This window comes from Syngnathus leptorhynchus, chromosome 13 (genome assembly GCF_054491065.1).
Source record: "Syngnathus leptorhynchus isolate UIUO chromosome 13, UIUO_Slep, whole genome shotgun sequence".
Lineage (NCBI taxonomy): Eukaryota > Metazoa > Chordata > Actinopteri > Syngnathiformes > Syngnathidae > Syngnathus > Syngnathus leptorhynchus.
The window spans coordinates 7,219,263-7,236,469 of NC_141207.1; the positions used below are offsets into that span (position 1 = coordinate 7,219,263).

Below are 17,207 nucleotides of genomic sequence, written 5' to 3' on the forward strand. Positions count from 1 at the left end.
CTCATAAAGTCCAAAATGCTGAAAGGAGGTTGTTCCTTCGCGGGAACCCGCTGCGAGACTTTGCTTTGTGACATTTCTGACACCACGGGGGGCGTGGGGGGGTCGATGTCGACAAGACGGCATTGTTTGGAACTCGCAGCGCTTATGTTACAGCAAATGAAATCAGCGTAATGCCATTTTGCCTTTTGAATATGGTTCTTGTTAAGTGCTACGTACAAGTGCATGTGCTGCGACTTTGCTTTTGGCATCATTGCCGCTTTGGGCCTTCGTCCGTCTGGCTTAGGCGGCGCGATGTCATCGGGCATTTGAAGGATCCAGCCCATTGCCGGGATTTCAAGTTATTCTTTGAAATTTGTTGACTTGAAAAATCTGACCAAGGTTTCCGTCAGTTCCAATCATAGCACTCCACCAACGCCGAGTTTGTCGTCGGAGGGGGGGCAGTCAAGTCAAATCGTCTCGCGGAATTTGCTTTTTATCGTCAAAATTAAGTGAGACGAACATATTGAAATATCTGGCAAAGTTTCCGTCCAGACAAAATAAATCCATGGCACTTTTATTTAATCCAGAGCGCCGTCGTGCCTCGTGGCTCATATGCAGAAATAGAACTTTAATTGAATTTTCATTTTCAGACAAAGTGGAAGGCTTTTTTTTTTTTTTTTTTTTTGCTGCGTGCCATTAGTCATCATGTCATGCAGTGAAAAGAGCATGCACACTCAAGCGAAGACTAAGACATGGAAAAGTGGTGAGCTTATGCGCTGGACCTCTCAGCAAAACCTTGACGCGCTGGGCTCCCTTTTTATTTTTTTATGGCGGTAATTACTCTTAACACAAACCAGAGTGCGGCGTGCTGCTTTAGAAGTCATGTAAAGTTATGGAGCAGCATCTCGTCAAGCTCATAATCGTAGATGAATTGTGCCCATTTGTAGAAACTTGTCATCTTTTTATCACGGCTGTACTGGAATGACTAATGGCACTTTTTTTACATTGAGCATACAAAAATTGCTCTAAATCTCCTAAATATTGTTTTTCTTTCAAAGAAACCATGCATTGCTGGAATGTGATGGAAGATCAGCAAACATGTTCCAAATGAATTCAAGCCCCGCCTCCCCCTCCCCACTTGCACTTGTCACATAAACAGCTTTTAAAACTGGCAAGCACTCCTGCATGGGCAACAACTTTCACCTGGCTACATGTTCTTATTGTGACACGTTTATTTCACAGACACACAGAAAAAAAAACATGCAGGTATTATTATTATTATTCATTAATGTGACTCTCTGTTCAGAAGTAGTAGCACTTGTGGGTGCTGTTTTTTGGGGGGTTACTTTAATACCAATATATTTTTTTTATGTCATATTACAAATTGGTTTAAAAAAAACTACCAAAAAATCTGATAATTGTAATGTAGATGTAGGAATAGTCAAACTTCAATATTTGCGGCCCTACATACATTTTCATAAGACTTAATTATTGTAATATGAACTAAAAAAGGAAAACAAATGTCAAAATAGTAAAATTCGACTTAATTATTTTCAAATGGAGATTCTTATTCCCCTTATAATCAAACCATTTTTTTCAGTTTTTGATTAAAGTACTCAAATTGTATTCTTGCAAAATGAACCTTAAAATAGTAACTCGCAACGTCATAAATAACCCAATTTGGGTCCAAAAATGAACCGACCCCCTACTCTCAATTTTACACAACTTTTAGATCGATGCAATTTTTGACCAATATTGGGTTATTTTTGACATAGCTATTTACTATGACTTTAATTTGTTCATATCTAGTTTTCCTCACATTATTTAAAAGGTATCTTTGACAATTTCTTCCCGGCAGTTTGATGAGCTCATATTATTTTGACGTCGGTAATTATCACCATTATATATTGGCGTAACAAAGTCACTCACCGACTCGGGCGGGTCGCACTGCCTCGGTCTGCCGGCCGGCCGCACGCCCCAGGGCGCCGCAGGGTGCAAGAGCGCGCTCAGGAGCACCCAGCCCAGCCCCGTCACACACACCATGCTGTCCAGGTGACGGCACGACACGCAGCTTTCCTCTTCTTTCACTGCGCTGTCAGCGTCGCCTTGAAAAGCGTCACGTTTTTATTTCACGGCCTCACCGTGCGGCGGGGGAACCATCGCGCCTCCTCGCCATCCCCACCACTTTGCGGCGCCCTCAAAGCGCGTCTCGTCCTCTCTCTTCCTCCTCTCGATGCAGAGCGAGTCACTGTTGAGAGTCTTTGGAAAGTTTCCGCCGTGCGCTCCACAAGTTTGGAGCGTCTCTGCGCTGGGAGAGTGGGAGGTGGCGTGCACCCCTCCTCCTCTTTAGAAAGGGGGAAGGAGGGGGTGGGGGGGGGTGGACAGGTTAAGAGAGGGATGACAGGCTTGCTGTAAACTCTCAATGTGGTACTTTGAGGTTCACACAAAGCTTTCTGCAAACATAAATGCAACTTGTAAAAGTTTATTTTCAATGTTGCTCATATGGGGGCGATTTGTGAACACATACAAGTACTGTAATTAATTATATTGAATTGTTATTATTGGAACTAATTCATCAAAATGTAATTTTTTCCCCCACAGTACCCCTTTATATCCATAGTATATGAAGTTGCTGCAATATTTTGCTTGCCATTTAAATGCGAGGCAGTTGTTTTTCCTTTGCATTCCCCCCCAATGTAAATGAACCATACATCATACGCTGTCGCGTGCTTCCTCCTCGGCAGCCTTGCATTCATCTCCGTCCGTTTGTGTTTGACTGGCCGGCGGCACGAGAGCGCGACCGCGGGGCCTTTACGCCGATGATGAATGGTCACAAATAAGCAAGCTCGAGTAAGGACAACAGCGAGAAGTGTTTTGTTTACTTTCCAGTCGGGCAAGTCCTGATGTGGAGCAGACCTGTTTGAAATAAACAGGGAGAGAGAAAGTGGCCCCTTCGCTCCGCTTTGACCCTCGCCATTGTCCCAGCCGAGGGCCTCGGTGACAGAGTCAAGTAGCGGGGACATTTATCACAGAGAGGCCTCACACCGGCGGCCCCCAGGATCCCCCCCCCCTCTCCCCCCCAGTGGACTGAAAGCTGACGGACACGGTACAAGCACTTCTTTGTCCCGGACCGTGTTCTCCTCGCGTCTTCATCGACCGGCCCGTTGACCGACTTGTCTTTTAACACAGTCGCACGCCGGAAAAAAGAAACGCTGACCTTTGACCCTCGAGTCTTTTTCTACATAGGCACCATTCATCAGGACGTTTCTGAAAGTCGAGCGCATTCTTCTGCGGCTTTGGTTCTCATCTTTTCTGGTCATCCTTTGTCCCGTTGCTCAGGTGTGAGATTTCAGTTAGCATTTTGCGGCGGCTCTAATGTGGGCACCTGCGAAATCGGGTATACCTGCTTCAACCGCACTTTGCTCCTTGCGCGCATTCTTGGCCCGTTAGAAAGTGGGCTTCTCAGCTGCTGGCTGCGGGAGATTCCTGGACAAGCTCCAGGATCTTACGGCATGCTGCACAATAACAGCCCAGCCGCTAAAGTTCGCTTTTAACTTCAAACGTGGACACTTAGGAGTGTATTCTCTCATGCGCTGGAGTCGAAATTCAAAGTTTGAGCAGTTCCCAGGTGTTCAGGACATTAAAAAAAAAAAATGCTGCTCCACTTTGTTTGCTGCTGGTTCTGGAAACATTCAATAAGCCAACACTGTATGACCCAAGGGATCTGGAAATATCACAAAGATCTTACAATATATTTACTTTTCAAATGTATTTTTTGACTCACAGGAAGCCAGTGTGGAGTTTTTAGGTCAAGTTTCCTGCTACCAGTAAGAAGTCCAACAGCTACAGCTTTCAGATTGACTTTTTATTTTGTTACAAAAGTCCAAACCTCTTGAAAACGATCACATCAGCCATCTTTTTCTTTTGTGATAGCAGAATCCTGCTCTTTTATGTCAATGGACAGAGAGCGGATGCAAACGTGGCCCCAGCCGTGAAGATCCAGTGTCTGCTGCCTGCCCGTCCGTCTGTCAGGAATCCCGCCTCAAAAATGCGGCAGTAACTCACCGCCTCCGAAATCACAACTTGTCTATGAGCGTGTAATGAAAGAGGTGCTTCTTGTGTTCCCCTTAAAACCGCATCACGACACACACTGTTTTAAGACACGGGGCCCCCTAGTGGAGAGCAGAGGATCGCGTAGATGGAGCGGGATATGTGGTTGACCCCGGGGGTGCTAAAATATAGCTTCAAAGAACCGCTGAAGATGACGGATACCAAGGAGGGGCTCATAGCTTCAGGCAGCCATACTTGAGAGGGGGAAAATAAGACGGACCGGGACGGCCAAACTGAACAGCCGCTCTGTCTTCTTTCAGTTGCAAAACACACACACACACACACACACACATGCACACCCACTCCCCCTCTCTATCTCCACCCGTCTCCAGCTTTGGGCTCCAATATCCTCTGTCCCGCTTTGAAGATGTCAAAGAATAATATTGACGGAGTCTCCGGTGAAATGTTATTGTGGTTTTCTTTTTCAGATAGCTTGGGAAAAGAAGATGTGGCGGCGGAGGAGGAGGAGGAGGACAGTGGAGGAGGATGGTAGTGAATGTGTCCACCAGCTGCAGACAGGTACCAACAATGGGACCAAATTTGAGGAATTTCCCTCCATAACAAATCAAGCTGAAAATGGCTTGTCCCAGACATCCCTTCGTATTGACTCAATTACTACTTTCCTGTATCTACGCAATTAGATTTGGATTTGGTTCTCACCACTGATCCCTTCACAGGACTGCCCTTCAGGGCATGTCAACATGCACACAGGATGCCTGTCTCTCTATCTTCATCACTCAGAGGTCAACTTGACAAAAGGCAGGACAGGGAAGAGATAAAGTGACAAGGGTCACATGGTGGGGGGGGGGGTCCTTGAAAGCAAGGTCTCGTGATATATTTTTTTTCTCCTCATGGTTTGGGATCACAAAAATCACAGACTGCGCTTGACTTGCACCTCCTGACTGATTGGTTGTTATTCTTCAGATGTGGTGGTTTTCTTTATGACAAAATGTCACTAGAGGTTTTTTTCCGATATAATAAAATAATTGATGGCTTTTAATTAGTATTTAGTGTGCATGAGATTTCCTCATGTCGTGTCTGGGTTTACTTCACCATTTAGAGATTATTTTGATGTGGGACATAAACATACTATTACAAGCACTATGCCAGCAGCCCGAGCAGCTCTCGGTCATCAGCTATTGTGATTATGGTGTTTTTTTTTCCCCCCGCTTTTTCCCCTCATCACTCACTTACAGCCTCTCTTCACGCAGGAGTGCATCACATCAAAGCTGTCCGGCGAGGGCGCCCCGTGATGCATCCTCTCTCCTACTGATCACGGGCCATTGTGAGTAATTGTATTATGGCATAACCATCGAGGCTCTCGCCTCTCTCGGCTTCATTGAAGAGAAGCAAAGTAGATGGATGAAGGCGAGGCTCATCCCGCTGTTAAGCAAATCTACCTTTTGCCTCGTTGAGAATAAGACGAGGCGGACTCATCATATTCTCGACAAGACATGGCGGCAGACAATAGAGGCCTTCCATTTTATGATAATATGGGAATGGGAAACATATATTCAGTGAAAAGATCATTTCGGTCACAAATTAAGATTTGCTTTTCTGAGGTTGGGGTGGGCGGGGCTATACGTGAACAGCATGTGTTGCTTGAATCACACATGTGACTTCCACGTGAACTCGGTCCGTAAGATGCAAAAGTCGGGACTTCTTTTGAAGACGGGCTTTATGCTTCTTTGGAAGATTATCTGATTGAAAAGAGCTTTTATAGCACATCTATGCTGACTGCGTGGCATCAAAGCTCACACACGTATGACGATATCCGCCGTCGGGTAATATTGAGAGCCGACGGGAAAACGTAAAATGTAAAGACGCTCGTCTGCGGTGACTTATAAGTTAAAAAAAAGGTTATTATTGAACATTATCAAATATTTTGCATTAGTAAAATTGTGATTTAAAATAAATAAATAAAATAATCGGGGAATTACCCTCTACAAATTTGATCGATGGACATTTTTAATCACAATCTCATTGCGCAGGTGTCCCTAAACTTTTGACCAGTTTTGAATCTCTATTTACCTGGAATATGAGCATAATGCATTGATTCAAATGTTGCTTTCAAGTGACTGTAATGGATGCTCTATAAGAAGAGCTTTTGAAGCCGCCACTTCTAATAATAACCTGGCTGTGGACTCGGATGAACACACACACACACACACACACACACACACACACACACACACACACACACACACACACACACAACACTCTCTCCAATATGAGCATCCCTCTTATATCTACTCTTCACCAACACATAGAGCTGTTCTGGTGCTTGACAGGAAGCAGAAGGGCTGTCAACAGGCCCGCAGCCTGTTAGGAAACAGTCTGGCTCAATTGTGCTACACACACACACACACACACGCAGGGACATGAACATAGATCCACAGATGAAACACGTCAACGGTCAGCAGCACGGCTTCGATGGCACCGTAAAAACAAACGCAGGTCCAGAGAGGGGAAAAAAAATGAAACAGCATGCCTTGTATGACTGGAGGGCTCTCCATTAAAGAACACACACACACGTACAGAGCGCTTGTAGGAAAGATCTAAGTGAGGTAATTTTCTGCTTCTTCAGCTGATCCGGAACATGTGTTGGGCTGTGATGTGTACTTGAGGACGGAGACAAAAGAAAATAGAAAGACTTTATGTACATTTATATATGCTTTAGCCTCAAGGCGTTGTGGTGTGTGATTCAATTTTGTGCGTGGCGCTGATGTCACCGTCCACCTGACACTGTATGGAATGCGATAACAAGTTTGGTCTATTCTTAAATTCATCGGAATATGAAAACTGAGCTTTCATGCCTTTTTGGAAATGCAAAAAAAAAAAAAAAAAAAAAAACTTTAAATATTTGTTGTCTTTCTATTTAAGTGCAAAAAAAAAAAATATATCAACATGAACCAAGCTAATGCTACGGACATTCTCCGGTCTCCCCAAGGGCCTCGTAGAATTATTACGTGGTTCAGATGGCGCGCCGATGCTCAGGCCTAGGTGGAGAACCACCAGGCTGCTTTTATTCGCCACCGGGGAAGTAATTAATACACTGGGAGCCGCTCAAACTGCACTGGCAGACACATACTTGACTGTAGCTGGATGCACAAGCAAGCTACTGTGCATTTGCATGACATTTCAAAATATGTTTCATTTGATTGGATTACGTTCTTTTAATGGGCATTAAATCTGTGAATGTGTCACACACAAATTGCTTTTTAAGAGCATGTGGATTGGATTATATGTATGTATGGAACTTTTACAGACTGCACAAGATAGTGATAGCCTTCAACTTTGTTGCAGTCATAAACAACTTTTTAACGTGAATTACTGCCATCCACATCATCTTGTATGTACATTGATATATTTTTATTTGTAAAGTGCTGTCATGAAATGAACACATCACAGTAGTGACTAGTATCTCGATTGACCCCTTGTTTTTTGTAATTAAGTATTTGTACTGAGAGGGCGGCGCTATGTATTGCACTCTTGGGAGCTCCGAATTCTTCATCCGGTACGAGACAGTAGTGTGATTTATGAGAGTCCGTTTGACTGGATTTGGCGCACCGCTGTGATTGTGAGTCGCTTTCAGAGCGAGCCCTCCGGAGCCCTCACTCATCACGCTGCACACACCCGCAAATGACTGGATTCTGTTTTGAGGTCGCATGCTCTCCACCAAAGTTGACAGAGTAACATTTACTAAGTAATCTGAGCGTACGTGATACAGACTTTACTGTTCGGTTGTTTGGTTTTGTCGCACTTAAGTCTCTCGAAAGCTCGGAAACCACAGATTCATTCATTTTTCCACAAATATAAAGCGGCTGCCGGATGTATTTCACATGCGAAAGTCAAAATACCCCAAAGGTCATGAATTGCAGTGGTGCCTTGAGATATGACTTTAATTGGTCCCGTGACTGCGCCCGTAACTCAAAACCCAAGTTTCTCAAAGATGTCAAATCATTTGTTTCCCTTTTGAAATGCTGTTTCGACTGGTGCTTGTTGGTTAGAATGAACCTAGCATACTTTTCAAAGTTATGTGGTTTGTTTACATTCACAAAATGCTTTTAGATTTAGTTTTAGTTTTTAAATTTCAAGACAGTGGCACTGATTTGTGTTTTGTTAGCATGAAGCTAGCAGGCTATTGTGTGCTAAACTTTGGTGGTTTGGTTGATTACACATGTATTTCTCATTGTTCTCCGCTATGTCTTGTTGTGAAGTGAGTTAAATTGATCTCAATGCCACCATACAGCACTTGGAGCCCAACATTTTGCTTCTCAACCACAGCGCGGGTTTTGACTGAGATATTACGTTTCGACGTTTTTTTAATACCGTAAACAACACCGTATCAATGGCAGACGTTCTCACGCTTGGTTTGATCACTCGGGAAAATTTACATCTCCATTTTCTCCTCTGTTGTCCTTCACATTTTTTACGTTGTTAAAATATCAAACATCATCAAAATAAAAACCTCAGTCCATCAATGCTGGGAAGAACTTCTTATTTTGAAATGTGTTTCGCATTTTATGTTATTATTGTATCACCGGATACATCCACAAGTAACTTTGATTGGGAGCATAAATGAGCCACAGAGGCGGTAATTTGAGCTTTAATCCCTTAATGGAGACTTGACTGTGTAATATTTCCACAGAAGGTGATAAAAATGAATGAATAATGCCAACGTTGCTGTTTGTTTAGCTTGATTTGCTACCGTACAGATACAGAATTTTACAGTTAAGCCCAAAATGATTTATAACCTGGCCAAATTTACTCTGTGATTTTTTTTATCTGTTGACTTTGCATCTTCTGAAAATGATACGCCAATGTAGCAAACGACTTGATGAACCTCTGCCTCTTATTTTTAAGAGAGCACAGTATTTGTGACTCCTTCTGGGGCAACTATAATCCATCAAATGCTTAGCGGCGCCCTTCTCCTCGCCTTGCGGGCTTTCCTCTTCCCAGCCTTGAGCAAACCACAAGACGGCTGAAACCTCAAGAGGCCGATCAGTTCTGTTGGGCATTATTACAAGTAACCATTAGTGTTTCAAGAAAATCCCATAATGATGGCGGCCACACAGGCAGTGGATTTGGATAAGCGGCGTATCTGCAACTGACCTTGTCCCAGTATCAAAACTATCTTTCTATGACTCCCCCGTAACACCTGATCTGGTTCAGACGCTTCTGTCTTAACCATGTAATCAATCGTAAGTCAACTCTGTTACTTTTGAAATTCATATTTGTTTATGTTATGGTTTACAGAATGACACAATCACAATGAAGAGAATATGCACCCTGAAAGCACTTGCCGTCTACCTCAGTGAAGATCCAAACAGATTGATAAAAGAATTTATGGTAAGTGTTGAAAGAAAAATTGATTCTGTGTAGAAACTACCAACTCATCCTTTTTATCGTAAGTGGTTAACTGCTCCATATAACTTAAGGGAACTTGGTTTATGTACATCTATGTTGTTCAATCAATACTAAGTACCACAACAGTTACTCAAAGTAGTCTTGTTGTACCACTTGAAGAAAGATTTGTAAGTAAATCTGAGGTTTTATTTTTCAGAGTGTGCCTCGAAAGAAAATGAAAAAAACGCCTCGCTGTTTCTTCCTTTCCCATGAAACCCAAACCAGTTTGCTTTGTGGGCAACATGATGTTCCAACATGTCCGAGCCAATACCATATGGGTGAACCGCTGTGGAATTTTGAGGATTCACGGCTACAAATGACATCGATTAAAATGTTAGCTTGTTAGTCACACTCATCCGTCAACAGAAACTGATCAATGCTCCCATAGAAATCGCCACGAACAACCCAGGCTAAATGTAAGAGCAGTAAGATGCGAGTGTTCACACTTAATGGATGACAGACTAAGACCACAAAAAAAATATGCCTTTTGTTTTGTGCTCTCATTCTTTTTAATTGTTGCTCTTGTTTAGTTTAATAGTTTAATCAGTGCTCATTTCTTTTTGTGACATCTTTCCATTCTTTTCCTCTAGTGCTCTAGCTTTCCTCCTGTAGTTAGCGTGAAGGTCCAACAAGGAACATTGGCAGTGACTGTTGGCAAGAAGCAGGACTTGTTTTGGCCCTCCCATCGTGTTGGTCCCCGAGAGATGACTCCATTTAATTCATGAAAAAGAAAAAAGAAAAAAAAAACTTCAGTGGGCGCACAGAGGCGATAAAATGTAAGTACCTGCGTGCGTGCGATGGCTGAGACTCGCTTAGTGTAAGGCCAAGAGGAGCGTGATGTTTCTCTTGGACAGAGGAAGCAGTCATGGTATCAGGTGTGATACCTGCATTTGCACCAGAGAAAACATGGCTGAAGTGGACCAGCGCAAGCTAGCTGGATTTGTATTTCCAAGGTAGTTGGAAGGAAGTTACTTTTTTTCCATTTGTGGTTAAACACATTTGAACTCACACAGGAACATTTATGATTGGCTGAAGGTTTAACCATGTATAACAACCGAAACCTAGCCATTGACCCTAAACTCTGACCGTAACCCTAACCACCAGTCCACCAGTTGGATGACTGGACTTCACTTAAGGACGCATTGACACTTGTTCCATGATGCAAAGGCTCATGTGGCGTATACAGACTATAAGAGGCGAGCGATGACAGCATGATTAATGCCCGACGCCCCAGCAAGCGCTCACCAAACGACGATTCTGAGCGTGCGGTCCAGAGAAAAGTCAAAGGAAAGCGTCTCATAGCGCCAACACAAACGAAGCACCACGCAGCTAACGAAACGTGGCTTGCACAGGGTCAACTGCAGTCTAGCAGTTAAGCAAAACAATGAGCTAGTCAACTTAAAGGCGCAGTTGATAAGAAAGTTCTTCCAAAATGACCTTAGGCTAATAAAAGTGCAGTTTGCTGGTTTTATGCAAGCATGTTACTTAGCACTTCCCAGGTTTAACAGTCTCGTTTTATTTCCTTCTTTCTATATAAACATTTTGGGCTAAGTGTGAAGACAACCGGACAGGTATTAAACTTGCTTTGACCAATGTCCTAAATGGTGTGTTTGAGGCCATTGGGAAATTTCAAGACACACAAAATAGTCTTACAACTGTATCATCCATCAATAATAATATTACAGTATGATAAAATGTATTAATTAGTACCAGAGAAATCACTCATAGTTTCTAAAAAAAAAAAAAAAAAAAAAAATGCTGACAGACTATAATAACATTGCTCTTTTTATATTTTTACACATTACACCAAGAGTTTGTTAAAGCACGTGGAGCAGTACGGTCTGCCTTTGTGCTCCTGAAAGATTCCTTGGCTGAGCTGCCGCAGACAAAAAGCACACACAAAGTGCTCCGGGTGAAACTTGCTGTCCAGAGCTGAGATGCAGCGGCCCATGATGGGCTGACGGCAGCTGCCGCACAAAGTGCCTTGACGCAAGTGGAAGTCCGTCTGGCACAGTGGCCGGCCGTCCAGCTCCATGAAACGGCCGTCGGAGAAGGGCTTCCGACAGTCCTGCAAGGACACAAAAGGACTCGCGCTCTGTATTTAAATTTCTTTTTTTTTTCTTTTTTTTTTTTAGGTGCGAAGATGAGGAGCTCACCGCACAGACGAAGCATTCCGGATGCCACGTGTCATTGGCTGCGCTCAGGTAGTTTTTCGTCACGGACCCCCCGCAGCCTGCGCACTTGGGGGCGAAGAGGCGGTAGAAGTCGGCGGAACAATAAGGCTTCCCATCCTTCTCCAGGAAACCTTTTGAACACACATTGCTAATGAGCTCATTTGCACTTTTTTCCAAAAGGCACCTTGCACAGGTTTTCTTTTATGGTACCGTCATTGCCAAAAAACTCTCCACAGTGTGCACAGAAAAAGTGATCCGGATGCCAGGTCTGGTCCAGAGCTGTCAGGATGTTCTGTAACATCAAATATCAACAAATTACCTGTTAGATTGCCATTATACAGTTGGAAGGATTGACAGTAGGGAGCTGAGACGTACCCTAGTGAGGATAAGCGGTTCAAAAAAATAGATGGGATGAAAGGAAAATATTAGGTACTGTTTACTTAAGATTTCAAATTGATTATGTAGTGTTAGCCATTGTAGTCCTGGGGATCCAAAAAGTCTTATCTTATAATCTTGCCTATAGCCTGTTATTGGTTTAGTTTAGCTTTGTTTATCTTAGCTTAGGTTGGCTTGATTTAGTTTATCTTAGTCTCGGATAGCTTTTATATGAAGATTTTTGATAGCAATAAGATGCTCGATTTATTTTTTTTTTCTTTGCTGGTGCTAATTGACTTGTCTACTAATAAGGCTTAATGAATGAATGCATGAATATATTTGACTGCAAACAAATGGGAGGCCTCCTTACCTGCACAATGGGCCCCTTGCAGTAGGCGCAGCGCGGCGCAAAGAGCTTCTCGTAGTCTTCCCGGCAGTACGGGCGGCCGTCCCTCTCAAAGTAGCCTGTGGTACTCAACTCCGTCTGACACACCATACACACAAAGTGCTGCGGGTGCCACATTTTACTTAAAGCCGCCAGCATCTGAGCAGGACAGGAACAAGTTTATATGTCAGGGAGAAACATTTTAGTCGTAAAATCAAGAGTACCTTTCCCACAATCACTTTGTTGCAGGCGGCACAGAGGCCCTTGGCTGCGGTGTGGACTCCAATCTTTTCAAAGTCAGTGCTCAGTCCTCCGAGAAGATCATCAATGCTTTCTGAGTCTTTGCTCCCGACCGAAGCCTTGGAGTCAAAATCCCCTTGACCATCTTTTGTTTTCTTCTCATCAGACTGCTCCTGTAAAAGCGGCGAAGATACTGCGTCCTAAATGGAGATAGGACGGCGGACATTGGTTGCTTGCCCAAAAGATCAGATGATGACGTGGGGTTGGCCTCAGTGTCCAAATTGGAGTAATGCTGCCCTCTCTTGGTGAGTGTGGTTAAGTTCACAAGTTGAGCATGCAAGGTCCACATAGAAAAGTAAAATCTGAAATTTCAACCGACAGGAAGAGGCAACACTCACCCCTGATGCCAGGCTCAACAAATCTTCCAAAATGGAGTCCAGTTCTACAGTGGGTGAGTCCTGGGAATCTGCCTCGGCAAGAGCTGGCTCACTAAAAACCCACAAGAAGATCGGTTCTTCAAAGTCTTATAAATCAACATGTGCTTTTTCTGTCTTTCTTTTTACATGTGTTTTGTGATGGAGGGGAAATCAGGAAAATGACTGTGGAGCTTTCATTTGTGCAATATTTCGTGAGTTAACACCTGTGCACTTTTAGGTTAGATGCCTTATTAGGTGGGGTGCTGACCGCAGCCGACACCTTCAAGGCTTCACGACTGCCTTCTGAAGCATTCGGATTGAGGGCGAGCTCTTCCAACAGCAAATCTGGAACATAAAAACGCACATTCAAACACTCACTGGGATTCATTGAACAAATAAATTCAACTTTTGGCATTGAAGGTTTAGACGGTAAGTGGTGTGTTTGTGTTTCCTGTCAAAGTCTCAGATGGCAGAGATGTCTGTTTTTTCTGTTTGAGATTCATGTGTGTAAACAGGTTTCCTCAGGAAGTGATGTTAGAACTTTTACAGAAGTAAAACTTGCTGAAATCATCCCTTTGAAAATATTCAAGTCAGATATTAATGATGGGAATACTCTAACGATAGGTGCGTCTGTAGTTGTTTTTAAAGTGTAAATATGTTTAAAATACATGAACTGATTTGAATATTTTGCCCTCATGTTGCTCAATGTTGTGTCATACGGGAAAGAACCACAAAAAAATCATGCCTCTGACCATTTTAACCCAAAGCAAGCATATCTACTTTACAAAACTAAAATTTGACACATTTGGGGGGGATTTAATCAGATTAGATCAAGAATGTGCACCATTAAATTTATCCTGAGACAACTGACTACATAAGATCACTTTGTCTCTGAATTTAAATTCAACTGTTTTATCTGAGAATCACTGAAAATAGATTGCAAAAAGTTACCTTACCAAGTTCATCCATGTTTCTCTCAGCATGAATTTGTCTGACTGTTGTTTTCTCTCGCTCTCCCTGCAACTGCTGTTACTAAAGTTACCACAAGTCATATCTTCACTTCCTCTGTTGATATTTGACATATTGCTGAATCTAGACTTTGTTTTTTGTTTTTGCATTTAAACGCAGCCATATGATCTTTGGGATTTTTGTGTGTGTGTGTGTGTGTGTGTGTGTGTGTGTGTGTGTGTGTGTGTGTGTGTGTGTGTGTGTGTGTGTGTGTGTGTGTGTGTGTGTGTGTGTGTGTGTGTGATTTTACAATTTTACAAGTTAGGGCCTAACCCTAGTTTTAAAGCCTACTTTGAAAGCCTAACTCTAGCATGACACCCTACTTTGAAGCCCTAACCTTATCTTTAAAAACTAGAGTTAAAGATTTTGATTTGTTTTTCCAGTATCACCCACAACAAAACACAAAGAATGATTTTGTGCATGTGTGTGCGCACAAATGCGTTTTGCTTGTGCCCATGCATTTGAGTGTGGGTGTGACCATGCACGTGTGGGCAAGGCCAGGGTGGCCTGATTACATAACTGACTCCTCGCCTGAAAAAATCTCCCAGTCCGGCCCTGCCTGGGCCTGTACGGCCCCACCTCCAGGACGGCCGCCGTCCGCTTTCCCCAGCTGAGCCGCAACTGTCGCAGCACCACCATAAGGCGCTGAGAACGTTTGGCCACCAGCCAGTCACACCATGACATGGCTTAGAGAGAGCAAATCTGCAGGTTGAACCGAACCACATTGGACCTGACTCCGCCCGCCACACTGAAGCCATCCACTTGTTTCGATGCCAAGAAAAGAAACCAACAAAGGTTTGTGATTAAAATGCAAAATATGTATGCTTGCAATGCAACTGTTCAACAACAATTAAAAGAAGTCCAAAAATTGAAACAGACTTAAGAGTGTTCTTGATGATTTAACTTCATTATTGTAGTTTATTTCTCTTCACAGAAAGTGACAACAATTAGATTGAACTTGTTCAACTTTGCAAGGAAGAATTGGCAACTATGGCCCAATCGAGGTGCGCAAGGTGAAGTTTAAAAAAAAAAAGTAAAAGAGCAGTTTAATTTCATTGTTTTTATTCCTTAAACAAAAATATAATATATTGCTAGAGACAAAAGTACAACGACGGGGACTTACATTCGTTTAGGATTGCTTTACTTTGACCATAAGATCGCAAAAGTGTACCGTGTGTCGCCCTCTGCTGGTTAGTGTGAGAAATGCTCCCATTGATAAATTCCAGAAATCCAAAATAAATATTTTAGGATTGCCTGACTGACCATAAGATCGCAAAAGTGTACCGTGTGTCGCCCTCTGCTGGTTAGTGTGAGAAATGCTCCCATTGATAAATTCCAGAAATCCAAAATAAATAGTTTAGGATTGCCTGACTTTGACCATAAGATCGCAAAAGTGTACCGTGTGTCGCCCTCTACTGGTCAGTGTGAGAAATGCTCCCATTGATAAATTCCAGAAATCCAAAATAAATAGTTTAGGATTGCCTGACTTTGACCATAAGATCACAAAAGTGTACCGTGTGTCGCCCTCTGCTGGTTAAGGTGAGAAATGCTCCCATTGATAAATTCCAGAAATCCAAAATAAATAGTTTAGGATTGCCTGACTTTGACCATAAGATCGCAAAAGTGTACCGTGTGTCGCCCTCTGCTGGTTAGTGTGAGAAATGCTCCCATTAATAAATTCCAGAAATCCAAAATAAATAGTTTAGGATTGCCTGACTTTGACCATAAGATCGCAAAAGTGTACCGTGTGTCGCCCTCTGCTGGTTAGTGTGAGAAATGCTCCCATTAATAAATTCCAGAAATCCAAAATAAATAGTTTAGGATTGCCTGACTTTGACCATAAAATCGCAAAAGTGTACCGTGTGTCGCCCTCTGCTGGTCAGTGTGAGTAATGCTCCCATTGATAAATTCCAGAAATCCAAAATAAATAGTTTAGGATTGCCTGACTTTGACCATAAGATCGCAAAAGTGTACCGTGTGTCGCCCTCTGCTGGTTAGTGTGAGAAATGCACCCATTGATAAATTCCAGAAATCCAAAATAAATATTTTAGGATTGCCTGACTTTGACCATAAGATCGCAAAAGTGTACCGTGTGTCGCGCTCTGCTGGTTAGTGTGAGAAATGCTCCCATTAATAAATTCCAGTAATCCCAAAACTTTCTGATTGGCTGGTTGATCTGTGACGTCATTCGGACACTCCATTAGGTACGCCGCCATTTTCAGGTGTACCTAATAACAGGCCACTTCATTAGGGAAAAATCATGGTCAAAGTTTAAATGAAAGTGAAAAGTGCCACACCCAAACAACCCCCCACTTTCTGATTGGCTGTTGGATCTGTGACGTCACTCAGACACAGGTGTACCTGATTACAGGCCACTTCATTAGGGAAAACGCTTAAGGTGAAAAGTGCCACACCCGCCCTCACCCCCACTTTCTGATTGGCTGTTGAATCTGTGACGTCACTCGGACACTCCATTAGGTACACCGCCATTTTCAGGTGTACCTAATCACAGGCCACTTTATTAGGGAAAAATCCTGGTCAAAGTTTAAATGAAAGTGAAAAGTGCCACACCCAAACAACCCCCCACTTTCTGATTGGCTGGTTGATCTGTGACGTCACTCGGACACAGGTGTATCTAATTACAGGTAATTAGGGAAAAAGTTTAACTGAAAGTGAAAAGTGCCACACCCGCCCTCACCCCCACTTTCTGATTGGCTGTTGGATCCGTGACGTCACTCGGACACTCCATTAGGTACACCGCCATTTTCAGGTGTACCTAATCACAGGCCACTTTATTAGGGAAAAATCATGGTCAAAGTTTAAATGAAAGTGAAAAGTGCCACACCCAAACAACCCCCCACTTTCTGATTGGCTGGTTGATCTGTGACGTCACTCGGACACAGGTGTATCTAATTACAGGTAATTAGGGAAAAAGTTTAACTGAAAGTGAAAAGTGCCACACCCGCCCTCACCCCCACTTTCTGATTGGCTGTTGGATCCGTGACGTCACTCGGACACTCCATTAGGTACACCGCCATTTTCAGGTGTACCTAATCACAGGCCACTTTATTAGGGAAAAATCATGGTCAAAGTTTAAATGAAAGTGAAAAG

General features: G+C 43.1%; 2 protein-coding genes and 1 long non-coding RNA gene across 11 annotated transcripts in view; 1 reads left to right on the forward strand and 2 right to left on the reverse strand.

Moving 5' to 3' along the window:
* The window catches only part of trabd2b (TraB domain containing 2B), a 28,289-nt gene extending 26,062 nt beyond the window's left edge, over window positions 1–2,227 (reverse strand). The window contains exon 1 of the mRNA XM_085927631.1: window positions 1,909–2,227. Coding sequence (XP_085783757.1) covers window positions 1,909–2,022 — 114 coding nt within the window. The 5' untranslated portion in view covers window positions 2,023–2,227. The remainder of the gene's footprint in view (window positions 1–1,908) is intronic.
* Window positions 1–14,139, forward strand: part of LOC147047239 (uncharacterized) — an 89,395-nt gene extending 75,256 nt beyond the window's left edge. For 5 of the 9 annotated variants that reach the window (XR_015067930.1, XR_015067925.1, XR_015067933.1 and 2 more), the window contains 8 exons: window positions 4,518–4,608; window positions 5,301–5,374; window positions 9,349–9,441; window positions 9,656–9,914; window positions 10,089–10,274; window positions 11,634–12,728; window positions 12,839–12,977; window positions 13,054–14,139. This is a non-coding gene — a long non-coding RNA (uncharacterized LOC147047239). The remainder of the gene's footprint in view (window positions 1–4,517; window positions 4,609–5,300; window positions 5,375–9,348; window positions 9,442–9,655; window positions 9,915–10,088; window positions 10,275–11,633; window positions 12,729–12,838; window positions 12,978–13,053) is intronic. The other 4 variants (XR_015067926.1, XR_015067929.1, XR_015067928.1 and 1 more) reach the window with 4 other exon arrangements.
* Window positions 10,991–14,084, reverse strand: lpxn (leupaxin). The gene is made up of 8 exons (XM_085927632.1): window positions 14,045–14,084; window positions 13,313–13,433; window positions 13,071–13,161; window positions 12,657–12,872; window positions 12,418–12,591; window positions 11,883–11,964; window positions 11,655–11,803; window positions 10,991–11,566 (listed from the first exon to the last, which is right to left on the reverse strand). The coding sequence occupies exons 1-8, from the start codon at window positions 14,055–14,057 to the stop codon at window positions 11,300–11,302; spliced, it is 1,113 nt and encodes a 370-aa protein (XP_085783758.1). The 5' UTR covers window positions 14,058–14,084; the 3' UTR covers window positions 10,991–11,299.
* Window positions 14,140–17,207: the final 3,068 nt, after the last annotated feature.

Excerpts from the sequence above, each read along its gene's own strand:
- lpxn (XM_085927632.1), bottom strand. Across the intron at positions 13,162-13,312 it reads TCTAACCTAAAAGTGCACAG|TGAGCCAGCTCTTGCCGAGG; the intron begins GTGTTAACTCAC and ends GTGGGTTTTTAG. Across the intron at positions 11,567-11,654 it reads CGGAATGCTTCGTCTGTGCG|GACTGTCGGAAGCCCTTCTC; the intron begins GTGAGCTCCTCA and ends GTGTCCTTGCAG.